Source organism: Notolepis coatsorum, assembly GCF_963971535.1.
Source record: "Notolepis coatsorum genome assembly, chromosome: 4".
NCBI lineage: Eukaryota > Metazoa > Chordata > Actinopteri > Aulopiformes > Paralepididae > Notolepis > Notolepis coatsorum.
Window position 1 is genome coordinate 134,347,604 of NC_140168.1, and position 26,738 is coordinate 134,374,341.

At 42.5% G+C, this 26,738-nt stretch overlaps 1 protein-coding gene across 2 annotated transcripts in view; it reads right to left on the minus strand.

The window, feature by feature from the left end:
• The window catches only part of coro1b (coronin, actin binding protein, 1B), an 83,234-nt gene extending 56,721 nt beyond the window's left edge, over window positions 1-26,513 (minus strand). The window contains exons 1-2 of one of the 2 annotated variants that reach the window (XM_084313492.1): window positions 26,088-26,513; window positions 11,928-12,133 (exon numbers count right to left, since the gene is read on the minus strand). In XM_084313492.1, coding sequence (XP_084169618.1) covers window positions 11,928-12,131 — 204 coding nt within the window. In that variant the 5' untranslated portion in view covers window positions 12,132-12,133; window positions 26,088-26,513. Of the gene's footprint in view, window positions 1-11,927; window positions 12,137-26,087 lie in introns of both variants that reach the window. The other variant, XM_084313491.1, reaches the window with a different exon arrangement.
• Between the last annotated feature and the right edge of the window lie 225 nt (window positions 26,514-26,738).

The window sequence follows — 26,738 nt, forward strand, 5'->3', positions numbered from 1 at the left end:
CCCCTTTATAGTACTGAGAGTTAGGGATGCGCTTGTTGTGTCCCCCCCCTTTACAGTACTGAGTTAGGGATGAGCTTGTTGTGTCCTCCCCCTTTACAGTACTGAGTTAGGGATGAGCTTGTTGTGTCCCCCCCCTTTACAGTACTGAGTTAGGGATGAGCTTGTTGTGTCCCCCCCCTTTACAGTACTGAGTTAGGGATGCGCTTGTTGTGTCCCCCCCCTTTACAGTACTGAGTTAGGGATGCGCTTGTTGTGTCCCCCCCCTTTACAGTACTGAGTTAGGGATGCGCTTGTTGTGTCCCCCCCCCCCTTTATAGTACTGTGAGTTAGGGATGAGCTTGTTGTGTCCCCCCCCCCCCCCTTTATAGTACTGTGAGTTAGGGATGAGCTTGTTGTGTCCCCCCCCCCTTTATAGTACTGTGAGTTAGGGATGAGCTTGTTGTGTCCCCCCCCCCCCTTTATAGTACTGTGAGTTAGGGATGAGCTTGTTGTGTCCCCCCCCCCCCTTTATAGTACTGTGAGTTAGGGATGCGCTTGCTGTGTCCCCCCCCCCCCTTTATAGTACTGTGAGTTAGGGATGAGCTTGTTGTGTCCCCCCCCCTTTATAGTACTGTGAGTTAGGGATGAGCTTGTTGTGTCCCCCCCCCTTTACAGTACTGAGAGTTAGGGATGAGCTTGTTGTGTCCCCCCCCCCTTTACAGTACTGAGAGTTAGGGATGAGCTTGTTGTGTCCCCCCCCCCCCTTTACAGTACTGAGAGTTAGGGATGAGCTTGTTGTGTCCCCCCCCCCCTTTACAGTACTGAGAGTTAGGGATGAGCTTGTTGTGTCCCCCCCCCTTTACAGTACTGTGAGTTAGGGATGAGCTTGTTGTGTCCCCCCCCCTTTACAGTACTGTGAGTTAGGGATGAGCTTGTTGTCCCCCCCCCTTTACAGTACTGTGAGTTAGGGATGAGCTTGTTGTGTCCCCCCCCCCCTTTATAGTACTGAGAGTTAGGGATGAGCTTGTTGTGTCCCCCCCCCTTTACATTACTGAGTTAGGGATGAGCTTGTTGTGTCCCCCCCCCCTTTACAGTACTGTGAGTTAGGGATGAGCTTGTTGTGTCCCCCCCCTTTACAGTACTGAGTTAGGGATGAGCTTGCTGTGTCCCCCCCTTTACAGTACTGAGTTAGGGATGAGCTTGTTGTGTCCCCCCCCTTTACAGTACTGAGTTAGGGATGAGCTTGTTGTGTCCCCCCCCTTTACAGTACTGAGTTAGGGATGAGCTTGTTGTGTCCCCCCCCCTTTACAGTACTGAGTTAGGGATGAGCTTGCTGTGTCCCCCCCTTTACAGTACTGAGTTAGGGATGAGCTTGTTGTGTCCCCCCCTTTACAGTACTGAGTTAGGGATGAGCTTGTTGTGTCCCCCCCCTTTACAGTACTGAGTTAGGGATGAGCTTGTTGTGTCCCCCCCCTTTACAGTACTGAGTTAGGGATGAGCTTGTTGTGTCCCCCCCCTTTACAGTACTGAGTTAGGGATGAGCTTGTTGTGTCCCCCCCCCTTTACAGTACTGAGTTAGGGATGAGCTTGTTGTGTCCCCCCCCCTTTACAGTACTGAGTTAGGGATGAGCTTGTTGTGTCCCCCCCCTTTACAGTACTGAGTTATGGATGAGCTTGTTGTGTCCCCCCCTTTACAGTACTGAGTTAGGGATGCGCTTGTTGTGTCCCGCCCCCTTTACAGTACTGTCTTATTGATGAGCTTGTTATGTCGTCGTCCCCCTTTACAGTACTGAGTTAGGGATGAGCTTGTTGTGTCCCCCCCCCCTTTACAGTACTGAGTTAGGGATGCGCTTGTTGTGTCCCCCCCCCCCTTTACAGTACTGAGTTAGGGATGCGCTTGTTGTGTCCCCCCCCCCTTTACAGTACTGAGTTAGGGATGAGCTTGTTGTGTCCCCCCCCCCTTTACAGTACTGAGTTAGGGATGAGCTTGTTGTGTCCCCCCCCCCCTTTATAGTACTGCGAGTTAGGGATGAGCTTGTTATGTCCCCCCCCTTTTACAGTACTGTGAGTTAGGGATGAGCTTGTTGTGTCCCCCCCTTTACAGTACTGAGTTAGGGATGAGCTTGCTGTGTCCCCCCCCCTTTACAGTACTGAGTTAGGGATGAGCTTGTTGTGTCCCCCCCCCCCCTTTACAGTACTGAGTTAGGGATGAGCTTGTTGTGTCCCCCCCCCTTTACAGTACTGTGAGTTAGGGATGAGCTTGTTGTGTCCCCCCCTTTACAGTACTGTGAGTTAGGGATGAGCTTGTTGTGTCCCCCCCCCCCCTTTACAGTACTGTGAGTTAGGGATGAGCTTGTTATGTTCCCCCCCCCCTTTACAGTACTGTGAGTTAGGGATGAGCTTGTTGTGTCACCCCCCCCCTTTACAGTACTGAGTTAGGGATGAGGTTGTTATGCCCCCCCCCTTTACAGTACTGTGAGTTAGGGATGAGCTTGTTGTGTCGCCCCCCCCCCCCCTTTACAGTACTGTGAGTTAGGGATGAGCTTGTTATGTTCCCCCCCCCCTTTACAGTACTGTGAGTTAGGGATGAGCTTGTTGCGTCACCCCCCCCCCCCCCCTTTACAGTACTGCGAGTTAGGGATGAGCTTGTTGTGTCGAATTTTCGAATAGTCGTGCCAGTTTTCACATTCAATTTCCATGTCCAAGTCGAAAAATATAATATATATATTTTTTGTGTGAAGCAAACCATTCTTATTTAGTAAATTTTTATATTTAGAGGCAGCCTAATATTCATAGCCTAATTGATCAAAAATATGGCACATGCTACTGTTGCTGTTTGTTTGTTAAAACCGGTTGATAGGCCAATGCAATGCTGTTATAATAGGTTATGATGGTGAATGGTGTCATTTTGATTCATTGTCGGTCAGCTGAGCCGATCAACGTTCTGAAGGATTATCTGAAGTGCCTATTTATGTGCAATACCCTTTGATTTTAATGATCCAGTCTATTAAAAAGAATAACTGAATTTAACTGAAAATGAACATTTTAACTGAATTTAAACTGAAACAGAAAATAACAATTGTGTTTTTTTCTTTAGTCAACAGTAGACTATTCAAAAATTATTTTGGTCAGTCATGCACATCCCTACCGGGAGTGCATACGTTTCTTTTTTTTATAGAGTACATCGTCATAACACATAGGGAGTCGGGACATCTAAGTAAGATAAGATATTCCTTTATTGATCCCCTTGGGGAAATTCAGGCATCATAGCAGCATGGGGAGGGGGAGGGGAGGTACACACCCATCCTGTCCTGTGTTGGTCATGTCTAGAGCCATATGAAATCCGTTTTATTATTTTCCAAATTCCATTTTATTTTTTCCCAAATTCCATTTTTTCCGTTTTAATATTTCAGAATTCTGTATTTTGCCTTTTATGCTCATTTTACCATCAGAAATAGTGTCTAATAAGTGGGAATGAATAAATGTCCACAATTGAATAAGATATAACAGTCCATTTAATGTTTTTAAGTGCTTCAACTCAGAAATACAGTTCAATTTTACACAATATTTTTCAATTAATATTGTGACAAAATAAAAATACATATTTCAAGTGTAAACAATAGATACAGCTAGCTACTACTGACATTATCACAATGACAATGTCAGTAACCTAGCTATATCTATTATATTGTGATGAAATATAGTAATGCATAATTTAGGCACCTTTAGTTTAGTTTATTTCGTTTATAAAGGACAGTGTATAATGGCAAACGTTTGCATTAAACAAATGGATGAGTGCACCAGATTTAGCAAGAAGCTATCATTTCCATCTATAGTCCTATGTACTGTAACGTTTCATAGCTATTTAAGTTTATTTAGATTATAAAGGGCAGTGTATAATGACAATAGTTTGCATTAAACAAATGGATGGGTGCACTAGATTTAGCAAGAAGCTATCATTTCCATCTATAGTCCTATGTAATGTAACGTTTCATAGCTATTTAAGTTTATTTAGATTATAAAGGGCAGTGTATAATGACAATCGTTTGCATTAAACAAATTGATGGGTGCACCAGATTTAGCTAGAACTTCTAGAAGCTATCATTTCCATAGATAGTCCTATAACGTTACATAGCTATTTAAGTGTATTTAGTTTATAAAGGGCAGTCGTTTGCATTAAACAAATGGATGGGTGCACTAGATTTAGTTAGAAGCTAAACGTCCTAACGTTATAGCTATTTAATCACAATAGTGTCGCAAGTGTTTTTGCGGGTCCAGTCCACGGAACGTTGACAGAATTAGCAAAACACCTTATCACCGGAGGCATAAAAGTCATTAGGATACTGTTCTGCTCTGAATTGAGGGCTTATTGTGGAATAGTTTAGCTTCTTGACGATGTTAACACAAGCAGCCAGACGCTTGAGCACCGCGGCTGTGTTGTGTGTAACACGCTGTAGCGTCCCCGCCTCCCCGGTCGCGTGTACACCAAACGTTCCACCCAAAAACGAAATTTCAGTCCAGATTAGGCCAAATTCTGCAATATTCCACGTTTTGCAGTTGATTCCATTTTTATTGGTTAATTCCGCGATTCCGTCCGCGATTCCGTGAACGCGGATTTCATATGGCTCTAGTCATGTCCCGTTTGTCACAGAACTCAAAGTGCTGCTTATGAATCAGTTAAGAACTCAAAGTGCTGCTTATGCATCAGTTAAAAACTCAAAGTGCTGCTTATGCATCAGTTAAGAACTCAAAGTGCTGCTTATGTGCAGTCCTCAGTTAAAGGAACACGCCAACTTTTTGGGAAATTAGCTTATTTGCCATCTACCCTGGAGTTAGACAAGCAGATACCCCTTTATTCTCTGTGCATGCATTAGGCTTAGGGAACAGCCGCCCCGTTAGCCTAGCTTAGCGTCAGTCACTGGAAGTAGGTGTGCCAGGGTAGCCTAGTTCCCAACAGTCACAAAATACACTCCAAATACAACTCCAAAACTTTCCTGTGAACATGTTGTGACCTGTCTATTTATTGACCATGTGAATCTTTAAAAAAAATAATAATAATAATTTATCAACACTTTGGTCGCCAGGCTTATATTCTTAATATACCATCCTCCGCCAGCTCTATTTGTCTATGGAGAAGTTCCCCTTCTTTGCAGGGCTATAACTTTTTAAATTGTATTGCTAAATTGACATTACTATGGCCCATTCAACATCAAGTATCTATTGTTCAGGGTGTAGCAACGTTATACTTTTTCATTCACATATTCATACTAAAATACGGTCTAAAGTATAAGTATGTTTTTATCGTTTTCTGCAGCTTTCTCCAGAACGTGATTTATAGCCCCAAATGCATTATATTGATGATCAAATACAGTTTGAAGGAATCTGCGCGAGATAAAACATTTCAAATGGACGTGCTTCTAGAAGTTACTACTGATCATCTGATGTTGACCGGATGGGGGGGGGTTGTTTATAATTCCGTGGCCAACGTTAGATGATTCATCTAGTGTGGGTGATATGATCATTAGAGCAGTTAGTATCGAACACGTTAAAAAAATAACGCTGAATCTTACCGTAGAAATATTCCTATTATGGGATGTAGAAATATGCGATCCATTTCCAGGTTGTATAATAGTATATACGTCCAAATCATGTTGTTTATCGAGTTATTGGTAACGGATTGCTATCCGTTGTGTCTAGCTCGAGTCCTGGGACTATTATCGAGTGATCGGACCGAATTGGAATGAGCACCAGCTTCCATTTCCTGTTTCCGCTCTGGGCGATCCGCCGATCGGCCACCAGATGGCGCTCTTGAACCGTTGGAGAGTTGAGAGGGGATCAACAGTAGATCTCAAGTCTCCGGGGGAGAAATATGATTTCGATCACAGATTTTTGAAATATTGATATCAAAGACGTGGTACGGCGTTTTTGGCGACCATAGTGTTAAGACACATGAAGCGACTGTTCCCTAAGACTAATGCATGCACAGAGAAGAAAAGGGTATGTATCTGCTTGTCAACTAACCACCTCGACCAGTTCTTCATACCAGCAGCCATCAGGCTCCACAACAGTGGGCAGGGACTGCTGCCAGACATCCAACTACAACTACTAGGAACCTAAGAAGGACAATAATAACACTACTAGGGGTGGGACGGTACGCATCCGAACCGTGTACCGTACGGTATGACCCCCACGGTTCGGGGCGTCTGTGTATCGTACGGTTCAGATGAAGCGCAAATTAAAAAAAAATCATTTGGCAGAGCCGGGAGAGTTGAGCACTGACTGCAGGCAGCAGCACTGCAGCCAGGTGCTAGTCAGTTTGTGTAAAAATGGCAAGCACAATATAAATCAATCTTCATTACGACTTTAAAAACATAGCCATTAACATTACATAGGCCTACACACATCTTGCCATAGCGTTAGCAGTTTGTACAACACAACGCACGTTTTAACTATGGTAGCACTAGCCCCAGCTAATACAGTCAACGAAATGTTACCGTAGCTACTAGCTAGCAGAGGAGGAAATGAGAGTCTGAGAGGCGGGGTGTTTAAAGACAATGATAGGCGTTTATTCAACATCCAAGAAGGCTAACATACAACTGTGTTTACTAACTCCAACCAGGACTATTGCCGCACACAGGGGCGGACCTTCCTACAGGCGATATAGGCGGTCACCTAGAGCGCCACCCAGAGGGGGGCGCCAAATTATTATTATTTTTTTTTCTCTGCGCAGTTTGTGCCACCCTCTATATCTGCAACCATTATTTTTACATAAAAAAAATCTAACATAAGGGAAAATGTGCCAAAAATCTAAAACGGTCGGTCGGTCTGAGCCTCAGCTTTAGGTGTTCACAGTCAGAACACGCTAGAGCGCTGTGCATTGATGGGTATCGGTCAAGTGTTTATAGAATTGAGCATTGAGGAAAGAAAGACTAACGTTAGAGAACTATGAAGAGGCAAAAGCCATCCGGCCATCCAGTTTAAAAAGAGAAGAAAAGAAGAAGACGAGAAACGTGCCAAGGTGAAAGGTATGCAATTTTGTACAACTTCCAAGACCTGCCACACCAAGAGCTGATGAAGCAAGCAGAGGCACTTGTACACACCTTAAACCATGGAGGGCAATCTGATTTGGATGGGAAGGAGCTGGCTCAGGAGTTGGACAATTTGATGTGATTGATGACTTTGCAGCGAGGAAGGCCAGAAGGATTGCACTGTAAATGGAAACCAGTAGGAGCTACAGGCTAACCTTGAAGTGTGATGATAGGGAGTGGAATGTAAATAGTTCTTTAGACAAAGTGAATTTGTAATTTTTATTTATTTGTTTGTTTATTTAGCATATTATATTTTGATTATATATGTGTAACATATTTTACAATACATAATTTTCTTTTAAAGCAAATTTGCACGTTATTTTATTGTTTGTTATTATTATTATTATTATTATTATTATTGTGTGTTAGCTAAGTTGTTTATTTGTTTTAATTCTTTAGTGTGCACTTTACATTTATTCTTAGCTCTTGTTCTTGCTTGTAGAAAATAAAGGTGCAGTACTTTACTGTATAACTGTTAACCCTTTCACTGCCACACGACGGAGGGTTAACCCTTTACTATCACACAACCGACGGTCGTGAAAGGGTTAACCTTCGGTGTATTGTCGCAGTGAAAAGGGTTAACCGGTTGGTAGCGCTGCGATGTTTTGATTTTTTTGGGGGGGGGGGGAGGCTCAGACCGACCGTTTTAGATTTTTGGCTCATTTTCCCTTATGTTAGAATTTTTTTATGTAAAAATAATGGTTGCAGATATAGAGGGGCGCGCCAAAACTGCGCTGAGCAAAAAAAATTAAAACTAAAAAAGTGGTGAATCTCGCCTAGGGCGCCAAATGTGCTAGGTCCGCCCCTGGTCCCACCACACGCTAAAATGTCCGTGGGGACCCGCCAACCCATAGATGGTTCCAACTCACCGAATTACGTAATCCACCACAGTTGCACTCAATATTTAAATAATGTTAGTCTAAATAAATGTAGACAGATAATGTACGTATTTTAAAAATAGAATGAACAGAGCAGTGTTGTTTTTAAACAGTACAGTGTGTGTTAGTTTGATGTATGCTGCCAGTTAATACTTTGACAAATTTAGCCTATATTTTTCAGTCAGTTCGGTCTTTGTGTGCCAAACATTATTTAAGGCTGTAAACTTTTTTTTAATATATATATATACATATATATATACATGAAGCATGTTTAGATTTTACGAACCGTGATACGAACCGAACCGTCCATTTTGTGAACCGTCCCACCCCTAAACACTACCATGCATACTGCACCTTAAGTGAATACTGTATATTTCAGTTAGTTAGTTCATTATATTGACTTGTTATATTGTTTACACTGCTTGTTTTTACTACCTGTACCTCCCCTCCCCCATGCTGCTATGATGCCTGCATTTCCCCAAGGGGATCAAAGGAATATCTTATCTAATCTTAACAGTTTGAGTGCCAGCCATTTAACATTAGAAACCCTGTTGAATGCCAGCACCCACTTCAATGATAGCGTTGTGAATGCATATTCTCTGTCTTAAATTATGGCTATGTGTCTAATCTGCCTGTCGCTTATCAATGACTTGTTTGCAGTCAACATTGTCGAAACGGATTGTTTTTCTATCGGTTCATTTTCGTTTTCCAGCATTTTGAAAAGCCCTCGTTTTCAAGGAAAATATATAGATTCCGTGATAAACGGCATTTACTGGAATATTCTAGCATACACAAAAACGTTGTCATTTTTCGGCCTATTTATGAATAGTTTTCAAATAAACGCTAGATTATCGATAGTATATGTGTACTTATGCACGCTATAGAGGCGGGCTAAAAAAATCGATTCTCTCATTTCCTCATCAGGAATCACACACATAGGGCAAAAGCTTATATCTCCGTGAAAACAGGTCTGATTATCCTAAGACTGGTAAAATAAATTCCTTACCTGAGATCAGATGTTATCCAAACAGATTATTCCAATTCCTGATCGCCATTCCAAATATCGATCACGCTTATTGATTACAGCGTTGGTACTGTAAATACATAATCCACGCTGTTCTGAGGGCCGGCGATCACTTGGTCTCTTCAGATGCCTCGTCGGAAAAGTAAAATGAGGAAACTGACCACTCCCCCTGCATCAGTCTGAAGTAATGGGGTGCAGTTACACAGGGAGAGACGATAGGGGGCGGTATCTTCCCAATTGAGCTCAGAGAGACTCTGCAGTAGTGTTGTCACGATACTGGAATTTCGAACTTCGATACGATACCTTGAAAAGTATCGATATTCGATACCATTTTCGATACCACAGGGAAAAAGGTTCAATCTTAAAATGTAAAAAAAAATTGTTGCTGGTTGATTCTCCTCAGCTTCTCTCTGGTACTATAAGAGAAGATAAATATAACACTTTTAAAACCCTTTGTTTATCTTTAGATCACACATTTAAAAATAACTGTTCATCTCACTTCAATAATTTTTATTGCAGAACATGGTATTTTCTCACGCAGACAGATGTAAACACTGTGTTGCATGTACCTGACAAACTGAACTGTTTGTATTACAGTCATATTCCGATTTAACTGAATGCACATGTGTGTGTGTGTGGACTACTGTACTATTACAGGTATTGAAATGAACAATGCAACTTCCCTATACATTTTTTTTTATGAATAAATAAATAGATATTTCGGGAAATGAGTATTGAAACAGTTTAAATTATTCAGAATCGGGCGCCCCAGTGGCGAACCACATAGCGCGCTCAGCCGCGACACGGCCGACCCGGGTTCGACTCCCGAACCCGTCGTTATTTGCCGAATGTCTTCCCCCCACTCTGTCTCCTATTCCTCCTCTGTCTCTCTCTACTGGACTGCCCAGTAGCAATAAAGCGATAAAACGCCAAAAAATGTATCTTAAAAAAAAAATATCAGAATCGATGTATTGATTTTTCGATATTTTTGACAACACTACTCTGCAGCACTAACCCGAGGCTCGATTGATGAAATAGGAATTCAAATCGCCAATAAAAAAAAGAACAGCAAACAGACGCTATATAGCGTCGGGGGCACTCAAAGGTCGGCATGAACTAACGATAAAAAGTCTGTGGCAACCAAAGTGTTAATGTCTGAAGGAGTCGACTGAAGGCTTCTTGTCCTCTGCAAAAGCATGCAATTGGTCCACTGATGGATACATCTTGATATTTGTCTAGTCTAGTAGGCTTGGGCGGTATGACGGTATTACGGTATACCGGGGTATTTAGAAATACCGACGGTATTGAAAATCAATACCGTCAAAATCACAGTTGGGTTTCAGTTTCCATTTACACTGAAACAGAGTTTCGATGGGGACTGCATTGGTTGTAGTGCACACACACAGCACGGCCAGCAGAGGGCAGGGGAGGCGGTCCATTGATGATTGATTGGCTATTGTGAGTCACGTGAGGAGAACACAGAGGTGCGTCACACTAACCTGTATGCATTTCCTCTATCTCTGAGCAGACTGCTAAAGCTTAAGCAATAATAATAATACGTTACCATTGAACGATGAAGCGTTGAAGTTAACCACCGTCACTCCAGCCCACGATGAGCTCCCTGACCACAGATGGCTAACGTTTTGTCAAACAAGAGCTAAACTTGCACACACTGTCGTATTTGGACAATTAAAGGACTGGAGTCTGTTCGGATTTAAGCAAAACCCTCGCTGCCACGAGTCGACTCGCCAGTGACTTCATCCAGCACGAGACTACGAGAGACGGAGACACTTCTTTGGGAATGTAATATAAAACGGGGTGAGTGAGTGTTGACATTTTTTAATCCTAATGCAACTGGCTCACGTTGATATGATGGTGCCGGGCTGCCGGCTAACTAGCTACCGTTAGCTCACGTCGATACCTGGATGGTGATGGCAGGCGGCAGTGGCTACCTTCTGTGATTTGTTTACCTCGAGGTTGAAGAAAGTGCACTTTCAGGTTGAAAGAGCGGCCCTAATCTCAACGTGTTTCAATATAAGCAAGCGTTATGTATGGTGATAATAACGAGTATATTGTTAGCCCCCCCGCCCGCTGATGAAAATGAAAGTCATACAGTCATATACTGTATACCGGGGTATTAGGTCATCATGGTATGACGGTATGAAAAAAAATTATACCGCCCAAGCCTATAGTCTAGTGCAGGGGTGCCCAACCTTTTTTGAACCAAGATATACTTTTTTATTTACCACCTAGCCCGAGAGCTACCAGCCAAAATTGTATATTGTAAGCCGTCATTTGAGGCTTTATAAAAGCAGCATAATGAACACAAATCTGTCAGTGCCGAGTCCGACCTCACCTTAAATAACAAACAGCATTGCTTGTTGTAGTTAACAAGGAGAGGAAGAGTTGATTTAGCAAAAAAAAAAATCAAATTTTATTAATCAAGATCTACTTGAAATCAGCCCGCGATCTACCTGTCGATCGCGATCGACTGGTTGGGCACCACTGGTCTAGTGTGTTCATTAGATGGGAGAAATCCTCTTTCAGTGCCTCTGTGCCTGTTTTCGGAGGCAGTTAGCCTCTGGTATGCGTTCCATTAGCGTTAGCCACGCTTCTAGGCCTCTTTTCTTTTGGAAAGAATGATACAAAAAATAATAATAATAACAATAATAATAATAATAATAATAATAATAATAATAATAATAATAATAATAATAATAATAATAATAATAATAATAATAATAATAAAAAATTGTATTCGACTAAGAGGTTGGCAGTCGACTACGGCTCCTTTCGACCGATTAGTCGACTAATAGGGGAGGGGTCAGCCCTAGTATGTATGCATGTATGTGCAGCATGTATGCATGTATGTACAGTATGTATACAGTATGTATGTATGTGTGTATAATATGTATATATATGTATGTACAGTATGTATGTATGTATAAGGGCTCAAACCTTTCCGATTGGCACCACAAGGAAGGCTCCTCCTCCGCCGGACTCGATGATGACAGCGATGAACTTGGGGTTCACTGCACACAGGGCGCTGTCCCATGTGACCCGGGACACTCTGACATCATCGATGCAGTGCTCCGCCTTCCAGGCCTGGGCGAAGACGTGCCGGAACTTACTCTGTCTGACCACTCCCCTTCTGAACGACATGGCTGCTGGGGAGAGAGATAACATGACACAGAAATCATTAACCCTTTCACTGCGACAATTCACAGCCGGTTAACCCTTTCACTGCCACACGACAGCCGGTTAACCCCTTTCACTGCCACACGACAGAAGGTTAACCCTTTTCTATCACACAACCGACGGTCGGGCAGTGAAAGGGTTAACAGGCTGTATCGAATAGTTCGAAGCTTCGTTCACAATGTTGACATTCGAATTCTAAATCAACATTCGAATTTTTTTTTTAAATAAATATATATACTGTATATATATATTTTTTTATATATATATTTTTTATGTGTCTATTCATTCCGTTTAAAGCAATGGGGTTTTTCTTCACAGTTGCAGATAAAGATTAGGCTACACTAATATTATAGTATTATACTATTATAGTATATGACTAGTCGTAAAAATTCAAATAAAACATTTATCATAAATGACGTAGCCTATCTGCATCCGCTTGACGCTCCATCAAGACGTCACCATCACTTTCGTACCAACCGTGCCCTTATTGGATTATTTATGTTGATGAAACTGATGAGTTATATTCATTAAAGAAAGTTGATTTAATAAATAAAAAAATACTAATTTAATCAGATTAATCACTTTATTCAAATTGAGGATTTAGTTTGAGGATATTCATAATTTCTCTTTTTTTTGGGGGGGGGGATTATGTTATAAAATATGATGACAGACATTCGAAGCTTCGTTCGAATACTTCAATAGAAGCTTCGAATGTTAAAAAATGACATTCGGTACAGCCCTAGAAATCAAACAGTGAAGTAAGTATATTAATCCTCTTGAGGTGTTCTTGGACCGTTCAGAATTCTGTCTTGGAATTCTAGGGCTACTATAGCTCATTAGTCATTGTGTGACGTCAACATTAGAATAAACAGTAATCATAATCCTAATCTCGGGGCGTGAGATTGCACACCAGAAAGGACAGAAGAATGGCCATCTATGTAGAGCAGATTGTCGCTAAACAGGCCTGTGCAGGTTGGAGCCAAGTGTATAGATGGCTTTATAGTCATTTTCATCCCTCATTTAAATAATCTTTGGCCATAATAGAAAAGATTTTCAGGGAACCTTTAAAATGGGTGCTGTAAGTGTTTTTATTTTTATTTTTAATTAATAAGTGTTAAATAGCTCTACATTCTGAGTCACTGACACTGATCACTGGGGTTCTCTCTGCTGATTGGATAAAGTGAGAAGGGAATGGATACCAGAAAATGTATTTTGTGTTTACTGCAGACTAGAGCAGGAGGGACTGGGAGACCCATGTTACTGACCAGACACTCTGAGTGAATGAATGAATGAATGAATGAATGAATGAATGAATGAATGAATGAATGAATGAATGAATGAATGAATGAATGAATGAATGAATGAAAACTTTATTTAACAGATTGCAGAATGGGTACAATACAGTACGGCTCAATACACACAATTGTTAAGGGGATGCAGACCTGAGAAAGACGTTTGTCTTGTTTCCATCAGGGTCCCCCATTTTCAATTCATATAGACATTTATGACATACACAACATACATGACATTTATGGCATAGGGACATATAGGTATTTAGTACTACTGATACATTTGTGACATAAACGGTATTCAAATATAGTATACAGTACTGTTACCCCTAGATCCTGACAGAGTATATACATATGATGGGGAGGGGACTGTACATTAGGAGGGGGTGGGTGGGTGGAAGAGAAATATACATACGGCGGGGACTCCGGGGAGGGATGCGGTGGGGAGGAGACTGTCTATTAGGAGGTGGTGGGGGTTTTGGGCATTTACGGTGGCCAGTTTCGAATTGCAGCCTCCCGTAGGTGCTCTTTGAGAGCGGTTTTGAATGTGGGTAGGGATTCACATTCCTTTACAGCTTTGGGTAGGGCGTTCCACATTGATGTGGCATAATTGCAAAACGCGTTTAGTCCCTTGTTTGAGCCGAATCTGGGTTTAACATGATTTGTTGAGCTTCCTCTGGTGTAGTGGTTGTGGTATTCACTGACCTTTGGGAAGTATTTTGACATGTACATGTACATGGGTGAATATCAGGAAGGCAGCAGGACCGGACAGCATCCCCGGCCGCGTCCTAAAAGTCTGTGCCGACCAACTGGCCCCGGTATTCACTGACATATTTAACCTGTCCTTAGAACAGGCTGTCATCCCCACCTGCCTGAAGAAGTCCACTATTATCCCTGTACCCAAAAAATCCAAGCCTGCTTGCCTCAACGACTACCGCCCTGTAGCTCTCACCTCCATAGCCATGAAGTGCTTTGAGAAGCTAGTAAAGGGCTACATCTGCTCCTCCCTCCCCATCAACATGTCATGGACCCCCTGCAATTTGCATACCACCCCAACAGGTCCACGGAGGACGCCATAGCCCATGTGCTGCACACAGCAGCATCACACCTGGACAAGAGGATGGGGAACTATGTGAGAATGCTATTCATACACTACAGCTCGGCATTCAATACCATAGTCCCCTCCATACTCATAGCCAAGCTCAGGGACCTGGGCTTGAACTATGACCTCGGCCAGTGGGTCTTGGAGTTCCTGACGGGCAGACCCCAGGTGGTGAGAGCAGGCAACTGCACCTCCTCATCCATCACCCTCAACATAGGGGCCCCCCAGGGCTGTGTTCTGAGTCCCCTCCTCTACTCCCTGTACACACACAACTGTGTGGCTCAGCGGAGTAGCAACACAATCATCAAATTTGCTGACGACACAGTGGTGGTGGGCCTGATCTCTGCCAACGACGAGAGGGCCTACCTGGAAGAGGTCAAGGTCCTGGCGGGATGGTGCCAGGAAAACAGCCTCTCCCTGAACGTCAGCAAAACAAAGGAGATGATTGTGGACAGGGGAGGAAACTAACTTTTTGGCTTACCAGCCAACTGGCGAGTATCTGATTTTTTTTACCAGCCAAACAGATTTTTTACCAGACCAAAAAAATCGCTAATTGTGATAATTACTTCTTTGTATGTCTTCGTCTAAATTGGTTTTCAATCATAGTAAAATAATCACACCGTGTCTCTACTCTTTAAAATATTTATTAGCATAAAACATTCATCTCTACTCTTCACAATATTATCATAAAACATATTAACATGAAATAGGGATCTATTCTGGACTGGGTTGGGCTGAACTGGGCAGTGAAAGATGCTGGGTTGGACTGGGTTGGGCAGTGAAAGAAAAAAAACGAAGTATGTTAAGTGTATAGATAGATGTGAAATGTATAGATGTAGCAGTACTGTCTATCTGTATGTCATATGTTATGATGAATTGAAAATGGGGGACCCTGATGTAAACAAGACGAAAGTCTTTCTCTGGTCTGCATCCCCTTAACAATTGTGTGTATTGAGCCGTACTGTATTGTACCCATTCTGCAATCTGTTAATAAAGTTATCAATCAATCAAGTTAACTTTGAACCTCGGTTGTCAAGCCGCGTCAATGTTGTGTATGCATCTGGGTAGGCACACTGTGCCTTTAAGACAGCACGGGGGTCTTACGACAGTGCTGTGAAGTACCGTCAAGTGTTGTGGTAACGTTAGTTGGGTTGGTCTGCTGTTGTGCACAGTGCACTTGAGCTAGCCCCAGTTCGTGACTGCGATGTGCAAGCCAGGGGCTTTTGAGCATGAAATAAAATGTCTAACCTTACGTCGTAGTCCGGTGCTTTTTTGGAAACATTACACCTAGCTGGCTGCTTTGAGCACACAGGGCTAACGTTAGCTAGCAAGCAGCTATAGCTAAAACGCTAACTAGAAGCTAACCACTGTATACAGTTCCAGTAGACTAACATTACACATCTGTGATTTAAGTGTGTCCTTAGTAACTTAGACACTAGGGTTGGATGCAGTTCCCCGTTGGTCAGTCTGTCTGTTTTCCATCTTCTGCTGTGTTTAACGTTAACTTATCTGTTTGCGAGTGCTCCTGATGGCTAGCCTAGTACCGCGGGACTTTTATTATTATATGTCCGTGGGTTGGCCAGTAGTAGTACTGCGCAAACTTTTATTAAACATTATATGTCCGCGGGTGGTCTTGTGCAGTGCTCTCGTGGCACTGTCTGTCAACTAAAGCGAGCACTCAGAAGACGTGCACCGTTTGCCAGTGCAGTGATTGCAGAATGTTTTTATTTTTTTGTATACTCGCCATACTGGCGAGTGGTCTTCATGAATCACTCGCCAAACGTAGAAAATACTCGCATTTGGCGAGTAAAGTGGCCTAATTTCCTCCCCTGATTTGTGGACTTCAGGAGGTCGGGGGTCAAGAAGGACTACAGCCCCCTCAGCATCGACGGGGCACCGGTTGAGAGAGTCAACAGCTTTAAGTACCTCGGAGCCTACATATCCGAGGACTTGACATGGACCACACACATTGACAGTGTTGTGAAGAAGGCACGACAACGCCTCTACTTCCTCAGGCGCCTAAGGAAGTTCCAAGTCAGTCAGAAGATCCTTAAGAACTTCTACTCATGTACAATAGAGAGCATCCTGACTGGCAACATCACCTCCTGGTTTGGGAATAGCACTGCACAAGACCGAAGCAGACTACAAAGAGTGATACGTTCAGCCGAACGCACAATTGGAGGGGGGCTCCCCACCCTCCAGAACATTTACAACAAGCGGTGCAGGGGCAAGGCTAAGAGAATCATTAAAGACTCCAGTCACCCGAACAACTGCCTCTTTGAACTGCTGCGGTCAGGCAAGCGATACCGGAGTCTCAAGGCGAGCACAGAAAGACTCAGAAGAAGCTTCTATCCCCAGGCCATCAGGCTGCTCAACGAACAATGAACACTACACAACAACAACCATCAAACGCACATAGCACACACATCCACACGCATACACTCACTTTAAACAAACACACTGTAGCACCCACTCCACACACTTTATAGCACACACTCACTTTAAACAAACACACTGTAGCACCCACTCCCCACACTTTATATTTATTGATGAAGGATTGCACTACAACTCGTACACCTTACTGTAAATTGTACCTAAATTGTACCTCATCCCATTTCTGCTTTGCACTATATAGTATTGTACATTATATGGTAACTCAGTTACGTCTATTCTGCATCGAACATTGTACATATGTCTATACTGAACACTGTGACCTCATTTTCTACTTCTAATTTACATGCTATACTATGTTATTTGATACTATCTTGTCTAGCACAGTATCTGGAGCGTAACAGTAAGAAGCATTTTGTATGAAAGTATTCTGTACTTCTGTATGACAACTATTAAAGAAACTTGAAACTACCTTAGTCGTATAGTGTATCTTGTAGACCAGGCCCATTGCAAGTTGCTGTACTCCATTGTCTACTCTAAGCCATCCTAGGTTGTCAAAGTGGGCAGGGGTGAGGTGGGTTCTGGGGGTAAGGTCAAGTAGTAGTCTGACCAGTTTGTTTTGTGATGTTTGTAATTTTGTTTTAAGCGCCTTTGGAGGTGCTTTGGTACCATGAGGTGCACGCATAGTCATAGTACCCTTGAATGAGTGCTCCTGCCAGAGTCTTCAGGGTATTCTTGTTTACCAGAGAGGAGATCCGGTACAAGAATCTAGTTCGTTGGTTGACTTTTTTTTATTACATTGGATGCCATTTTGTCACAGGAAAGATTTGCCTCTAGGATGGAACCCAGGTAGGTAATTTCGTCTTTCCTTGTGACAATATTGTCACCCACTGCAACTGAGAAGCCGTCGGTCTTGCTGAGTTTGTTATTTGAACCGAAGAGAATGGACTCTGTTTTGCCCATGTGTAATGATAGTTTGTTATCAGCGAGCCATATGCAGATTTTGCCTAGTTCCGAGCCGAGGGTTTTCTCAACCTGCAACTTGTTCTTGTCAGAGACCAGCAGGGCTGAGTCGTCCGCAAACAGGAACAAGTTGCAGTCACAGGCTGACGACATGTCATTTGCATAAATTAGGAAGAGTAGCGGTCCTAGTATGCTTCCTTGTGGAACACCACAGCTCACTGCGAGGGGGGGGGGGATAGAGTACCGTTTACCTCTACCATCTGTTCTCTCCCCTCCAGGTAGGATTGCATCCAGCTCACTGATAAGCTATCAAAACCAATTGCTTTTAGCTTGTCAATGAGAATGGAGTGATTGACGGTGTCGAAGGCCTTTTGTAGGTCCAGCATGACCATGCCGCAGTATTTGCCCACATCCACCTCTTGTTTGATGTGGTCGTTCAAATAGAGGAGGCATGTGTCAGTGGAGTGGGACGTTCTGAAGCCAGATTGGAATTCATAGATTAGATTTTTTTCCGCCAGGTACTTTTCGACCTGTTCGTAGACCATTTTCTCCATGACTTTCGAGATGGAGGTAAGAATAGAAACAGGGCGGTAGTTGCCTGGGTCTAATTTGCTGCCCTTTTTGTGCAGAGGGGTCACTCTCGCAATTTTGAAGTCCTTGGGGACATGTCCCTGTTTTATAGAGAGGTTTATTATGTGCGTGATGACTGGGGTGATGGCGGCTGCTGCGTCTCTGAGGAATTTGGAGGGGATGTTGTCATGGCCAGTGGCCTTGTTAGGTTGGAGGGCGCTCAATTTTTTGAGTACCTCATCGGTTGTTACCATTTCAAGTTTGAAGTCGTCTTTGTGGACCCCTAGGTTTTTGTAGTATGCTACTATGTGTTCTACCCCATAATGCCCTGAGTGGGAGGGTAGTTTGTTTACCAGTGTTGTGGCTATGTTTGTGAAGAAGATGTTTAAGTAATTGGCTACATCCAGCTTGTCTGTGATGAGCGTGTTGTCCGTCTTTATGTTTATGTTTGAGAATCTGGTTTTAAGTTTTTTACTGCAGCCTAGTTGATTATTGAGTCATTTCCAAAGTTTGCGGGGTTTGTTTTTGTTTTCCTCCGTTTTGTCGTTGATGAAATTTCTTTTTGCGGTTTTGATCATGGTGTTTACGTCATTTCTTAGTCGGTTTCTTTGAATTTTTTGTTCAACCACGTGGGCTTGGAGTTCACTGTTTGAGCTTTTGGAAAGCTTTGTCTGACTTTTATGAAGTTCAGAGCATTTTTTGTCTCTGGTTTTCATAGCGGCCAGTATTTCAGTGATGGCTGTTTACTGCAGAGTGGAGGGACTGGGAGACCCATGTTACTGACCAGACACTCTATATATCTGTGGTGGCTGTAGAGCTAGTGAGCTACTAAACACTTTTTTTTTTTATTATTAGGTTTATCTTTTTTTATTGGAAGAATTTGTACAGATTTATACATTTCAGTTATCCAAATTATACAACTTCCATTTCCTTCCCCATTCCTATCCCCTAATCCCACCCCATCCCACCCAGTGAGGGCGACGACAAACATACATGTAAAATAAAAAATTAAAGAAAATTTAAATAATTAAACATAAATACAGATGTGACAGACAAAGCTACGCAAAAAGAAATTAAGTAAAATTAAAAGAAAACTAGAAAAAATATAAATAGGAAAGACAGTAATAATAATATATAATATAAGTAATACTCTCCATTTTAGTAGCGTAATTTCCAGATGGTAGAACAAATAAAATGGAAAGTAAATTTAACACCCTTAGCAGACCACCACAATGCCATCTCCCCAGCCAGGGGAGGAAACTAACTTTTTGGCTTACCAGCCAACTGGCGAGTATCTGATTTTTTTTACCAGCCAAACAGATTTTTTACCAGACAAAAAAAATCGCTAATTGTGATAATTACTTCTTTGTATGTCTTCGTCTAAATAGATTTTCAATCATAGTAAAATAATCACACCGTGTCTCTACTCTTTAAAATATGTATTAGCATAAAACATTAATCTCTACTCTTCACAATATTAGCATAAAACATATTAACATGAAAGAGGTATCTATTCTGGACTGGGTTGGGCTGAACTGGGCAGTGAAAGATGCTGGGTTGGACTGGGTTGGGCAGTGAAAGAAAAAAACCGAAGTATGTTGTGAAGTGTATAGATAGATGTGAAATATATAGATGTAGCAGTAGTCTATCTGTATGTCATATGTTATGATGAATTGAAAATGCCGTACTGTATTGTACCCATTCTGCAATCTGTTAATAAAGTTTTCAATCAATCAAGTTAACTTTGAACCTCGGTTGTCAAGCCTCGTCAATGTTGTGTATGCATCTGGGTAGGCACACTGTGCCTTTAAGACAGCACGGTGGTCTTACGACAGTACCGTCAAGTGTTGTGATAACGTCAGTTGGGTTGGTGTGCTGTTGTACACAGTGCACTGGTTGAGCTTAGCTAGCCCCTTTCGTGACTGCGATGTGCAAGCCAGGGGCTTTTGAGCATGAAATAAAATGTCTAACCTTACGTCGTAGTCCGGTGCTTTTTTGGAAACATTATAGTCATAACAGATACACCTAGCTGGCTGCTTTGAGCACATGGGGCTAACGTTAGCTAGCAAGCAGCTATCGCTAAAACTAGAAGCTAATCACTGTATACATTTCCAGTAGACTAACATTACACCTCTGTGATTTAAATGTGTCCTTAGTAACTTATACTCGAGGGTTGTACTAGGGTTGGATGCAGTTCCCCGTTGGTCAGTCTGTCTGTTTTCCATCTTCTGCTGTGTTTAACGTTATCCGTTTGAGAGTGCTCCTGATGGCTAGCCTAGTACCGCAGGACTTTTATTATTATATGTCCGTGGGTTGGCCAGTACTGCGCAAACTTTTATTAAACATTATATGTCCGCGGGTGGTCTTGTGCAGTGCTCTCGTGGCACTGTCAACTAAAGCGAGCACTCAGAAGACGCGCACCGTTTGCCAGTGCAGTGATTGCAGAATGTTTTTTTTTTTTGTATACTCGCCAGACTGGCGAGTGGTCTTCATGAATCACTCGCCAAACGTAAAAAATACTCGCATTTGGCGAGTAAAGTGGCCTAATTTCCTCCCCCCAGCTATACGTGGGCTAGCCTAGCAGTGTCAGGAAGGTAGATGGTTATTCCCCTTAACAATTGTATGTATTGAGCTGTACTGTACCCATTCTGCAATCTGTTAATAAACTTTTCAATCAATCAATCAATCGATTACGTAATTCGGTGAGTTGGAACTATCTATGGGTTGGCGCCGGGTCCCCACGGACATTTTAGCGTGTGGCACCTTCAGCTCCGGTCACGTTAGGACATCAACAAGCAGGAGTTAGTAAAACACAGTTGTATGTTAGCCTTCTTGGATGTTGAATAAACGCCTATCATTGTCTTTAAACACCCCGCCTCTCCGACTCCCATTTCCTCCTATGCTAGCTAGTAGCTACGGTAACATTTCATTGACTGTACAGTAGTAGCTTGCGGGCTGCGTCGGGCTACCATAGTTAAAACGTGCGTTGTGTTTACAAACTGCTAACGATATGGCAAGATGTGTGTAGGCCTATGTAATGTTAATGGCTATGTTTTTAAAGTCGTAATGAAGATTGATTTATATTGTGCGTGCCATTTTTACACAAACTGACTAGCAACGGGCTGCAGTGCTGTTGCTGCTGCTGCCAGTGCAGAACACCGGCTCCCCGGGCTCCGCCAAATGAATTTTTTTATTTGCGCGTCATCTGAACCGTACGCTACACAGACGATCCATTACCGGATAAATATATATATATATATATATAATTAGTAAACTGTCAGGGGCATTAAGTGCCCCCCTTAACTGAGTTTCGAGGGCATTTTGTCCATTTTCAAGGGCATTATGCCCCAAGCCCCCGTTAATTTCGAACCCTGACTCCAGGTACAGGAGACAATAATCCCTTGATCCGTAGACGAACAACAGCTATTCTCCGGTATGCAGTGCCGCATGGAGGAAAGCTAGCCAGCCTCAGAGTACTAGAGGCGGGCTCGACGGTGCTCCTCACAGGGTAGATCCCACACAGCAGTGGGTGTAGACGATTCTCCGCTCCAACAGCTACAGGACCAAAGCAAATATAATCCAGCCGAAAAGGGCTCTGTAGTCGTCGGGTAGGTTATCCAGTGTACATATCCACACGGTTCTCGTCTAGGGCTCCTCGGATGACGGCACCAGGTTAGGCCGCCCAGCCTGGATAAGCACACTAGCTCGGTACGATGAAACGTTGGTAATGCTGGTCACTGTAGAACGGTAGCCGCACGTTACACTATACATAATAGACTATTACTTAATAATAGAATAGGTCGAACTCGACGATACAGCGTTAAACTCTGACACTTCAGCTATCAATTCGCACGCGGTCTCAAGGCTCTATTTCGGGGCAAAACGGGCCCACTTCACAGCACGTTGTATCGTGGTGTGAGGCTTCAACTTATTGGGGGTAACTAACTGCTGTATTCACCTGCGCCGTATTTATACGTAAGGTGAACAATCTAGTACCAGCCTTATTTCTGTCTCGTATTCCTGCGCAGAACCGGGCATGTCCAGGCATGTCTTAGCGGTGACTTTGAACTAGACATTGGGGGGTATGGCCGTGGCGCCTAGGGGATCGCTGTCCAATAGGAGAACGAATATTATGGTCTGGCCTGTACTAGGTAAAGGGATATTCCGTGTATATGTACAAAGAATATACAAGGGATATCAGACGATATACAAATACTATACAATATATCTCAAGTAATAAATATATATATTCGGTTTAATCTGACCCTTTGTAACAGAGTCATATGGGTTTTGAAATGAGATAGGAAGGGCTGCCATGTTTTGTGGAAGGTATCTGTGTGGCCTTGTGTTGTAAATCTGATTTTCTCTATATGTATAAGAGACATAACATCCCTCATCCAGTGTAAGTGTGAAGGGGGAGTGGCTGCCTTCCAGTTGAATAGGATGAGGTGTCTGGCAATGAGTGAGGCAAAGGCCATGGCATTGGATTGCCCAATAGATATTGCAGCGTTCTCCGGTGTCAGACCAAATAATGCAATAAGAGGGCATGGGTCAACATTCATAAAAAATATGTATGAATAAGATTTAAAAATGGAAGTCCAGAAAGGGGCCATTTTAACTAAATAATACCACTTGCAGCACCTTTAAGTATAAATCCACCACGTGCCGTGTTTAATAACCTGGTTAGTTGTGAGAAAACTGCTTCTCACAGGAGGTTTTCGGCATGTTCCAAGTTGCAGCTTCAAACGAACATTGTGGCACACATGATTCAAATCATCAACCCAGTGCTCGGGGGGGGGGGGGGGTTACTGATTCTGGTAATCAGTAACATTTTGCAATGTGGAAATAAGCCAGTTCTTCACACTATCAGCCGAACGCTGTCACACTGTGCTGCTCTGAGAGAGAGCAGCCACGGCTGAGTGAACAGAAAGACCCGGATCTGCCCGAAACCAAAACATGGGAGAGAGGGGGGGGGGGGGGGGGGGGTTGGGCACAGAAATGCCAATGCTTTACAGTTGTTGAAGCATGCTACACATTCTAAATAGTGTATTGTCATCATACAGCACAAGTACAGTATACAGCGAAAAGAAGTTTGGCATCCAACCAGAGTGCAAGGGTAACAGTAAAGTGCAATAATATACATTGTGAGGTTTTATTGTGTTTTAATTGTGTTTTTATTGTGTTTTAATCCTCAACGATTTTAGATTATATGTGATGGCTGTACCGGTATTGTATGTAATTTTGATTGTCAAATAAATTCAATCAATTCAATCAATCAATTAAACTGGGTATAAAATATATAAATTAGTAAGTAAAAATAAGTAGTGCTAATCAGATGTATGTACAGAGTTGTAGTATTAATATGTACAGTGATACAGGTATAAAAAGACACTATGGTAGTAAGTCATACTGGCCAGCAGCGTTTGATTGATTGAAAATTGTAACAGATTGCAGAATGGGTACAATACAGTACGGCTCAATACACACAATTGTTAAGGGGATGCAGACCAGAGAAAGACTTTCGTCTTGTTTACATCAGGGTCCCCCATTTCCAATTCATCATAAATGCGTAACCAAAAGGATCGTCTATAGTAACTAGTAAGAGTAGGTAAGAGATATGTAGTATGTACAGATATAGTAACTAGTAAGAGTAGGTAAGGGATATGTACAGATATAGATATACTACTAGTAGGTGGAGGTGGAGCGGACACTAACATGGTGCAGAGAACACAACCTTATACTCAACGAAAGCAAGACCGTTGAACTCATCATTGACTTTCGGAAAATCACACCGACTAAAACACCCATGCTCATCAATAATCAACCCATTTCAGCCACAGACACATTCAAATACTTAGGAACACACATCAGCAATAAACTCAACTACTTAAAACAGCCAATCAAAGATTATTTCACTTGAGACAACTCAAGAAGTACAAGGTTAGGAAGACTTTAATGATACAATTCTACACAGCCATAATACAAAACATCATTTCACTCTCCATCAACACACCCAAACACACACTACACAGACTAGACAGGATCATCATTAGGGCATCCAAAATTATTAACTGCAAACTCCCCACCCTGGACTCCATACACAAACATCACACCATCACACACGCACACAAAATCATCAGTGACCCCCTGCACCCAGCTCATCACCTCTTCCAACACCTCCCCTCTGGTAGGAGCCTGGTTCAGGTCACTGGGCAGTCGCACGGTTAGGTTCAACAACAGTTTCTTCCCCAAGGCCATACAACTACTTAACTCCAACTCCTCCTAATTTTACCCCCTGCTGTTATGTTATGTTATGTTCCATGTGTCTTCTTATGTCTTTGTGGACTGTGGTGTATTGTCGCAGCTACCACCTGCACCGTGCTCGAATTCCACCGGCCTGGCCGTGTGGCAATAAAAGGAAAAAGGAACTTGTAAGAGATATGTACAGATATAGTAACTAGTAAGAGTAGGTAAGGGATGTACAGATATATAGATATAGTAGTAACTAGTAAGAGTAAGGGATATGTACAGATAGATAGTCATTAGTAAGAGATATGTATAGATATAGTAACTAACTAGTAAGAGTAGGTAAGGGATATGTACAGATATAGATATAGTAACTAGTAAGAGTAGGTAAGGGGGATATAGATATAGTAACTAGTAAGAGTAGGTAAGGGATATGTACAGATAGATATAATAACTAGTAAGAGTAGGTAAGGGATATGTATAGATATAGAAACTAGTAAGAGTAGGTAAGGGATATGTACAGTTATAAATATAGTAACTAGTAACAGACAGTAAGGGATAATTATGTACAGATATGGAACTGATGGAAACAAGACAAACGTCTTTCTCAGGTCTGCATCCCCTTAACAATTGTATGTATTGAGCCGTACTGTATTGTACCCATTCTGCAATCTGTTAAATAAAGTTTTCATTCATTCATTCATTCATATAGATATAGTAACTAGTAAGAGTAGGTAAGGGATATGTATAGATATAGTATTTACAGGTATGTAAAAAGGAGTAGGCCTATGTATGCAGGTATGTACAGACAGATGTGGATTAGAAACGATACGAATATATACAGCATCTTCTACATTTGACTGCTACTGTGTGTTAGTGTTAGTGAGCCCCGTCATTGGGTCGAAACCTTGGTCGCTTCCTAAAATGACGTCAGAAGAACCAAAGCTGATGTAGAACCCCGTCAGAACCAGGCTGATATAGACCGCCGTCAGGTCAGACTCAGAACCAGGCTGATGTAGAACCCCGTCAGAAGTTGAACCAGAACCCTGTCAGAACCAGGCTGATGTAGAACCCCGTCAGAAAAAGGCTGATGTAGAACCCCGTCAGAACCAGAACCCCATCAGAACCAGGCTGATGTAGAACCACGTCAGAACCAGGCTGATGTAGAATCCCGTCAGAACCAGAACCCCGTCAGAAAGGAGATGTTAATGGTTTAATATAATGTGGTTTATAATAATAATAATAATGGGGGTAATCGGGCAACAAATGAGAGTATATTTACCCTAATAATTCCAGATTCCACAACAAGGCGTTTCAACAAACGAGCAGTACTGGAGGTGAATGTAAATAATAACTTACTGTAGAGCGTTGGTCGCAGCAGCCTCTCCTCTAACTGGGGAGAAGAAGAAACGCCAGACTGTGAGACAGACAGGAGGAGGCAATAAAATAATCCTCCAGTAACTTAATCCTAATGATGTCGGAGGAGAGGAGCTCGTTTACAGTCGAGCTGCCGAGGAGAAGAACGAAAAGAAAAATGTCGCACACGACGACGAGGAGGAGGAGGAGGAATGATGCATCTGTGATGGAAACACAACAAACCGCTCCGGGGAGTAGAATGTAGATTATTTTTTCTCAACGATTTCCCTCCCGGTCTGTCACACTTCTTCGGTGTGTTGTTGTGGTGTAAAAAATATTAATATATCCAAAACCTGAAACGTTTCCTACATGAGAATGATGATGATCGGTGACGGAATGCTCTGCTGCTCGGACCAGGAATTCCAGACACTTCCGCCCACGGCCGGATATGACGCTTTGTGCAAGTTACAGTTACTTTTTAAGTAGAAATACCCAGATAATATACTTCTAACATAAGTAAAAGCTCTCCATTCAAAACACCCCCAAATAGGGATTTTTTTTGAATAGATATCACTATGAGACTTTCCCAGTTTGTTATGTACATATAAACTAAGAAAAAATATATTGCAAGTTTTCTGAATTTTATGTTTATAT